The 9,484-nt window shown below is 32.2% G+C and overlaps 1 protein-coding gene across 1 annotated transcript; it reads right to left on the reverse strand.

Moving 5' to 3' along the window:
• Positions 1-2,370: 2,370 nt before the first annotated feature.
• Positions 2,371-3,089, reverse strand: LOC120145664 (the record flags this gene model as incomplete). The annotated part of the gene is made up of 4 exons (XM_039159446.1): positions 2,371-2,439; positions 2,526-2,624; positions 2,757-2,846; positions 2,968-3,089. Coding segments are annotated over 4 exons (380 nt in total), but the record flags the coding sequence as incomplete, so codon positions are not given.
• Between the last annotated feature and the right edge of the window lie 6,395 nt (positions 3,090-9,484).

The following is a 9,484-nucleotide window of genomic DNA, read 5'->3' on the forward strand; positions in this document are numbered from 1 at the left end:
TGTTACGAGGCTTCGACTTACTTGCATTCAAGATCGGGACAACAATTAGAAACACCTTGGACAACATTCTTCCAAGAGTTCCTTCTATTATATTGTAATAAGAGGTTTTTGGTTGAATCAAGTGTCTATCCTTTGTGAATTTAAGTTTTTTGTGCAAAACGAAAAAGAAAGAGAAAATAATTCCTCAACATCTAAAGAGAGGATTCAATACAGAAAAAAATATTTTAGAAAAGAAAAGAATACAAGAAGGGTTTAATGAAGGGCAAAGCAAACAACCAGGCTTAAAGAAGAAATCAGGTTTGATTGGCTCGAACAAGTGTGAGTTGTTTCGTGCAAGTTAACCCCTTTTCTATTCATCTATTTCTTCTAAGCATACCATATCAGCTATATTGTACCCTATCTTAACCTCGAGTTTACAGCCGACAAAGACAAGTTTGACAAGTTTTGAGTGAGTTCTATTCAAAGACTTGGACAAGAGAATCGAGCGGTAAAAGATAAAGAGAATTGAGAGATTAGAAGGGGGTGAAAGTGAAATTCGTGTGTGCTAAGCACGAGTAGAGTGACTTCTTTAATTTTCCTTGGAGAGTTTCGCGAGGATTTTGTAAGTGCGCAATAAGGTTTCTAATTTTATTATTTGTCATCACCAATCATGTCACAAAATTTTATAATATGCTTCCAGAATTGGACAAAGACCAAGGAGAAATGGCATTCAGGACATCATCCAAGAAAAAAACAAGATTACTGGTGCCTATCAAAATTCGTTTAGAAAGACTCGAATGTATCAAAAACCTCATTTGACCCAATGGTTAAGCTTCGTCCTGTTCAAACCGGTAGACGTGAGTACTAGTCCTAGACTTTGCAAGTTATGTTGACACATGTTACCCTTTTATTAGATAAATAAAATTAATAAAATTACTGAAAAATATAAAAAAATATTATCATGTCACATCTGTACAATTAGATAAAAAAAAAGTCTAAATATTTCATTGACTAGTTTTGAACCTATAAATTTAAAACCCATTGAGTGACCTGATTTAAAGGAATATTGTCATTCCTTGAGATTTTATGTTTAAGGAACTACATTTGTAGAATATATGCATTGTTTATGATTAAAAAATATCTTAATTAAATAATATATTCTGATCATCCCATAATAATAAAAAACACTATAAACCTATGTACCATACTATTACACCTAATATGATATTATCTGATGAAATCACTTGTTTAAAACATTCAAGGAAAGAAATACGTTAAACAGGAACAAAGAACTACTTAAAAGAAATATAAAATAAGATTAATAAAAACTAGAAAAAGAAGGCAGCCGTAAGAACACCCTTTACAAAATGTTTTCCTTTGGGGGGGAAAAATACAAACTCACTCCAAATCTTAGACCCCATCCAATTTTCCTCGAATCAATTATTATATCAGAGAAGCAACATTCAAAATTGTAGACAAACTCCACTGTTTACCTATTTTCAGTGCCCATTCGAAGGTCGGAATACGGTGGTCATTGATGCCACATGCCATATTCGGATACTCTGGGCTGTAGTATGGGTAACTTTCACCATCTCCATTTCTCATGCCAAGTAAAGACTGATCGGCGGATGCCATTTGCCACCGGGATGGGACCAGTCCATCAAACACCGGGATCGGCGGATGCCATATTTGGAGAATACTCGTTTTCTTCATTAGGTTTAATTTTTTTTAATGAAACTTATAACCTAGGTTTAGGATTATATATTTTAATCTTTAATAAAATCTTATTTCCGATAAAAAAAAAAGAGCACTGTAAACTGTCCGTACTGGTTGCATATTCTACCAATCCTAACCATGATATTTGAATACCGAATCAAATTAAACTTTAATATATATACGTACATACAATTTAATTTTTTAGTTTAAGTTGTATATTAAGAGTGTGTTTGAATATTACATTGTCATTGTATAAAAATTAATAAAATCACCATCTTATTATTTATAATCTCATGTAATTATTAGAAATTCTAATTACGTATACATATTTGAAAATTCTAATGCAATTATATCCTAATTCATATTATTGTCCTGTTTGGTTATATAAATTATAAATACACAATTGTATAAGTTTAAATTACATATAATATTATTATTAATTGATAATTAATCCTAAAAGTATTTTATAAATATTTTTTTAAATAAAAACTGCTAGTATTATTAAAAAAAGTAAAAATGTTCAAAATTACAATAAGAGTTTACAACTATCATCGTGAACTGAATACATAATTTGGATATTTTCCTATAATATTGAAACTAGACACTTTAGTTCATATAAGGATCATTCATGGAAAAAGGTTAAATACCCAACCAAAAGACTCTGAGAACCACAAATCAAAGCCTCTTTGGCAGTGAGTTCTTCATCCCCATAAAGAAAATTAATGCACCGCATTGTGCAACACCCTGTGATTGATTAAAAGAGAAAGATCAGTGAAGTACTCGCATCATAATGCCTAGGTACACAACTTTAGGTATGCATTTGTAAATACCTGCAAGAAATCTCCGAGCAGAACATTGTATTGGGGCTCGTCTGGACTATAATTGAAGAAGTCATAGAGAAGCGGAGTGCTAACCAGCAAGTAGACAAACTATGGAAAAAGATATGACCATTAAAGGAGACATGAAAACAGAATCAGAAGAAACTGCAAAGTGAAGTTTCGAAATCCTTCTTAACTTTGAATGTAATCAAAATAAAAACTGAAAAGAGATGAAATTCTAACCAGGAACAATGCTCCCAATCCATGACCAAGTACAAATAAAATAGCACCAAGTCCTTTCAAAACGATGGCAGTTGCAACTAATTGTCTAACCTGTGTAAAAAGGTCTCCATATCAGAAATGAAAGTAAACTTGGAGCAAATCAAACAAACATAAACTTAATATAACAAAATAATAATAAAGTTTGTTACATCATATGCAAAATGATTCTTACTTCGATATCTGGAAAATTTACATGGAATCCAGATGATATATGATTCAAAGTAATAAGGACGATAACAAAAATAAGTTGAAAGTTGAAAATGTTATCAATCGTGGTAAGAAATTTGGTTACGCCTATAATTGTTAGCGTTCGATAAGAAAGTAAGTTGAGATCGGGTTTATTATAAGTTGCTTTAATAAATCTGGATTCGACCAAAATGTTATCAATGTTTAATAAATGGGTTTATCAAAATAAAGACGATAATAAAATAAGTTGGAAACTGGAAATATTATCAATCGTGATAAGAAATATGGTTGAGCCCATGATTGTTAGTGTTCAATAAAAAAAAGTAAGTTGAGATTGGGCTTGTTATAAGTTGCTTTAACAAATTTTGTTTCTACCAAAAATGTTACTAGAGTTTAGCAATGAGTTCATCAAAATAAGGATGGTAACAAAATAAGCTAAAAGCTGAATATATTGTTAATCGTAGTAAGAAATTCGATTGCGCCCATGAATGTTAGCAGTCAATAAGAAACTAGGTTGAGATTAGATTTGTTATAAATTTTTGTAACAAATTCGCTTTCGACTCATAATGTAACCAAAGTTTATCAAATTGATTTAGGAAAATAATAGGACGATAACAAAATAAGCTCATAGGTGAAAATCCGGTTTTGGGAGATTAAGTAAGAAAATTATGAGATTTTTGTGTTTAAGTATTCTAGATCGACTAGAATTTCACAATTATATTTATGAGGTTTGTTGAGTTAATCGATCGATGGAATTGGCCAAGAGGGGGGTGAATTGGCAATTAAAATTTTGGTGGAAGCTTTTGCAGAAAATTGAAAGTAATTGCATAGCGATTTATAGTGGTTCAACTTTCTCAACAAAGTCTACATCCAATACCTTAGCTATCCACACTAAGGATTTTCCAACAAATTCACTAATTTGTTCTTTCTTTTGAGGCCAAAGAGATAACCTTACAACTCCCTCAAGAATTATACCCCAATTCTTGAGAACACTCTTTCTCAAAGAGAATATTACAAATTTCGCAAACTTACAAGAAAACCTCACAATGTAAGATGTTTGCACAATTCTAGAACAAAGAAAGAACACTCAAGAATAAATATAATTGAGCACAATAAGTGTTCTTAAAAGCAAAATGAATATTGAATGAAAAATAGGCTTGAAATGCTCAAACTTGAGGTTTGATGATTTCTCTTTGATTCTCTCTTGATTCTAGTTGCTTGATGTTTCTTGTTGTTGATCAATGGCTTCTAAGCTTGTTTAAATACACCTTGAATCACTTCTGAACGTTGGGGATCATTAATGAAGTTATTGGCGCCGTTTAAGTGTGAAAACAATTAATATTTCTGCTTGGAGCGTGGGGGGAATCGGTACCCCCTCCTGGGGAATCGGTTCCCTAAGTGTAAAATTCAAATATTCGACCGTTGAACAGTGGGGGAATCGATACCCCCTGAGGCGAATCGGTTCCCTCCGAGCATACTGGAATTTCTCAGAGCAAAACCATTCAGGAGGAATCGGTACCCCTTGGGGGGGAATCGGTTCCCTCTGGACAAACTGTAATTTTTGGCTTTGAAACGGTTCGAAATACTTTGTAAAATTGTTTTGAAATTATTTTAAGATTAAAACTTAATTTTACACTTTAGTAAGGATTTAAAATAAACTTTGAAATACTTTGAGAAATATTTTGATATTCGATTTAATATATCGAATATGCTTAGAAAAATCATTTTCAAAATTAAAATTCTTTTAATTTAATTTGTTATATCGAAACATCAAAATGTTTTCAACAATATCCCCCTTTTTGATATAACAAAACATTTTAAGATTTTCTAATTTCAAAATGAATTTTGATTTTGAAAAATATTACTCCCCTTACTTTAACACTTTCTCCCCCTTTTTGTTAAATAAAAAAGACCCTATAAAAACATTTTAAACAAGAATTTTGAAAAACGTAAGCCAATTGATTTATTAATATAAAGCTTAAGCTGCTAAGATCACAATCAAAAGAGAGGTTAGCCATTAGTTTCATAATCAATATTCATAAACATGTAATAGATAATTGGCCATATATGTCTAAAGATGCAAAATAAACACGAAATCTAAATCAAATGTATTAAACATAAGTTCGAACAACCAAAAATAAACAATCCAAAAGCATTCAAAATGTTTTAAGAATAATGCAAATATCCAAGTTCAATCCAAACAAGCAAAGCAAATATCAAAGTTCAAGCATCCGTAGGAGGATCGGGATGAGGGAAATGAGCTCGCATAGCTGTCATTTCATGAGTGAGTGTATTAATACGAGCGTTGGTTGCTTCATTGTTTGCACGCATCTTTTGGAGAATTTCCAATTGTTGAGCTCCCATTGTGGATAAATGAGACTCTATAGAAGTAAAGCGCGAATCTATGGTAGCATATCAGAAATCGAACGTCTCCATAAAAGATTGAAAATATGGAGGCATTGGATCCGTTTGTTATGCTTGCTCCTCGGGCTGCTCAGGCTCATCTTCGGCTTCATCGATATCTCGCATTAATTGTTCAAGATCAGGATCGTCGTCAGCTGCCGGTGGAGCTTGTGAAGAACTAGCTTCCGGAGTATGCTCAGTGCTTCGAACCCATTCACCAGTTTGCTTATCCTTAATCCATCCCGATCTCGTTAAGGAAAGGATATTGATTTGTTTCTTTAGGGGAAAAGAGGCATCTAGACCAACTCTAAGCCCGACTTTAGAAAATAGATTACTCAGAATGCAACCGTAAACTAGAGAAGAACAAAGTTTCTTATTTGGAACTTGGTTTACGGTTTCAACAATTTCAGCAAAAATAATCTCAGGAAGATTTATTTTAATATTGTTTTGGAAACAATGTAACCACCAAAGATCTAAAGCACGAAGAGTAGAGTAACGACCTCCGGATGGTCGAAACCACCAAGTGATCATTAGATGAAGAAAACGGTCATGAAGATCTAAGACACTCGCATTATCCCTTCTTTTATAACGAGAACCTAAAATTTGTTTTTCATTAGATAAACCATCATTATCTAATCCTAATGCATTAGCAATGTAAGCTGAATCAAGATGAAAGTATGTCCTAGAAGAAGATAAGAACGAGCTGCTATTGTTTTGGTTTCAGCTTGATTTTTAATACAAACAGCATTAGAATAAAAGATACGAACAAGTTGATGAAAGACTTGAGGTTCAAGGTTACAAAGTTTATCAAATTTCCACTCTCGCAGGAGAGGGAGATATCTAAAATTGATATCAATCATAGCCTGAAGAGATGGGATACGTTCTTCCCTAATTTTGTAAGAGTCAAAATATTGATAATACCAAAAACGATGATTTCTAAGACCAGGATGATTGAAGCACGAGTTTTGGATAGTCAATTTTGGATCAATGGGATTAGGATTAAGAATTGGAGAGATAGGTGGAGGATTTGAAGGTGGGTTGGATTGACGGTTTGAGCAACTAGATGATAACCTAGCATGTTTAGGATTGGACATGGTTTAGGAAATCGGAATAGAATGGATAACCGCAATTTAGAAAACACATGTATGCAATTCAATCAATCCCAAAACTCAATTGAGTTCTCAATATTTCAAGGTTAAAATAAAATCCTAATGGGCAAAGTTTTGAAAAACTATTGAAAATAATGTTTGATAAACCATAGTATGTATAGTTTACATGTAAATAACATAACTACATAAAAAAGCATAAATTTTAAAATTAATTAATGATTTTCGTTTTTTTATTTCGAAAATTCAAAAATTAATAGAAAATTTGTGAGATTTTGATGAAATTAGTTGTAAAATTTTAGTTTCTAAACACTAATAATCAATGCCCGATCATTATTTCTATCTAGAACTAATTGAAACTAGTCTTATATTCAAAATCAATAAAATTGAGAGTTTAGAAAAATTTACCTTGAAAGATGAGATTGAGTGGATTTTGATGTTGTTTGCACGATTTTAATGATGCTAGCAGGTTTAGGAGATGATATTTGAAGAGAATTCCGATTAAAAATCTTGTTTTGAGGCAAAGTGGAGATTTGAGAGATGAAGAGAGTGATAGGCGGCAAAGGAAGAAAAATATAGAGTTTGAGCAAAATATAAGGGTTCTGCCCGATAAAACCAGAACCCTCATGGGGTATCAATTCCCCTAGGGGGAATCGATTCCCCTTCAAGGGGGGTATCGATTCCCTCTGCACCAAAAATGCTAAAATCCGATTTTAAACACACAAAATGCTAAATTAATTTTCTCTAGTGGTATTGGCAACTCATATATTGAAAATTAATCATGTTAAAACAATCAAATTAATCTTTAAACTATATTTGAACATAAAGTTAATTTTCATCAAGAATCATAAACTCCCCCTAACTAATAGCAATGAATGCAATCAAAAATTACTATTATAAGCATTTTTCATTTAGTCTTAAAAGTGCTAAAATTATTTTAAACACTAAGTGAAGATAGGTTGTTCAAACCTAATTCTCTCCTAAGTGTCCAAAATCTTTCCTTGTCTAAAGGCTTTGTAAAGATATCCGCTAATTGATGCAAAGTATCAACAAATTCTAGAACTACATCTTCCTTAGTGACATGGTCTCTAATGAAGTGATTTCTTATTTCAATGTGCTTAGTTCTAGAGTATTGGATGGGATTTTTAGTGAGACAAATAGAACTAGTATTGTCACACTTAATAGGAGTAGTACCTACTTCAATTCCATAATCAAAAAGTTATTGTTTCATCCATAAAACTTGTGCACAACAACTACCGGCTGAAATGTATTCCGCTTCAGTGGTAGATAATGCAACACAATTTTGTTTCTTTGAAAACCAAGAAATCAACATATTTCCAAGGAATTGGCAAGTACCGGAGGTGCTTTTTCTATCTAATTTGCATTCTCCATAATCCGCATCAGAAAAGGCATGCAAGCTAAAGCTAGAGTCTCTAGGATACCAAAGTCCTAAACTATGAGTGTCCTTAAGGTATCTAAAGATTCTCTTAACAGCTAGTAAATGTGATTCCTTAGGGCATGATTGAAATCTAGCACATAAGCAAACACTAAACATAATGTATGGTCTACTTGCAGTTAGATAAAGTAAAGATCCAATCATTGACCTATATAATTTAACATCTACACATTTACCTCCTTCATCTAAGTCAAGCTTTGTTGAAGAGCTCATTGGAGTGTCATGAGGCTTGCCATTTTCCAGTCCAAATTTCTTGAGCATATCTTTGACGTACTTAGCTTGATTGATGAAGATGCCATCTTTTCTTTGCTTGATTTGGAGTCCCAAGAAAAATAAGAGTTCCCCATCATGCTCATTTCGAATTCACTTTGCATTAGCTTAGAAAATTCTTGGCAAAGAACATCATTAGTAGAAGCAAATATTATATCATCAACATAAATTTGAACTACTAATAAATCTTTACCTTTATGCTTTAAAAACAATGTAGTGTCAACCTTCCCTTTTGAAAAACCTTTTTCAATTAAAAATTTAACAATCTTTCATACCAAGCTCTAGGAGCTTGTTTTAAACCATAAAGTGCTTTTGTCAATTTAAGAACATGATCCGGGAATTTTGAATCTTCAAAACTTGGAGGTTGTTCCACATACACTTATTTTTTTATAAAACCATTTAAAATGCACTTTTAACATCCATTTGATATAATTTAAATTCGTGAAAACATGCAAATGCTAATAACATTCTAATTGCTTCCATCCTAGCTACGGGAGCGTATGTTTCATCATAGTCTATGCCCTCTTCTTGAGTATACCCTTGAGCAACAAGTCTAGCATTGTTCTCACTATATTACCACTCTCATCAAGCTTATTCCTAAATACCCATCTAGTACCTACAGTAGATATATTACTAGGCCTTTCAACTAATGTTCATACTTTACTTCTCTCAAATTGATTTAACTCTTCTTGCATAGCCATAATCCAATGTTCATCATTTAATGCTTCTTTAATATTCTTAGGCTCTATGCATGAAATAAATGCAACATAATTACAAATATTTCTAAGAGAAGATCGAGTTGTTACCCCTTTGGATGGATCACCTATAATCTCACAATCCTTGACATAATTGTACTCTCTTGGATAAGATACTTCCCTTTCTTCAATGGTTGGATTCTCGAGAGGATCATGAGTTTTCTCATCTTTCGTTTCTTCATTTGATGATGATTCTCCAACGTCTTGTCTAACGTCATTTGTATTTATAATACCTACATCATCATTAACACAAGAATTCTTCCTCGGAAGGAGATTATCATCGAAAATAACATGTATAGACTTTTATACAACTAAAGTTCTTTTATTAAATACTCAATAAGCTTTAGAATTTAAGGAATAACCAAGAAAAATTCCTTCATCACATTTAGCATCAAATTTGCCAATGTTTTCTTTACCATTGTTTAAAACAAACCATTTACATCCAAAAGGATGAAAATAACTAATGTTAGGCTTTTTATTTTTGAAATTTTCATATGGAGTTTCTTTAAAATT

The sequence above is a fragment of the Hibiscus syriacus genome, unplaced genomic scaffold (assembly GCF_006381635.1).
Source record: "Hibiscus syriacus cultivar Baekdansim isolate YM2019G1 unplaced genomic scaffold, ASM638163v2 tig00002478_pilon, whole genome shotgun sequence".
NCBI lineage: Eukaryota > Viridiplantae > Streptophyta > Magnoliopsida > Malvales > Malvaceae > Hibiscus > Hibiscus syriacus.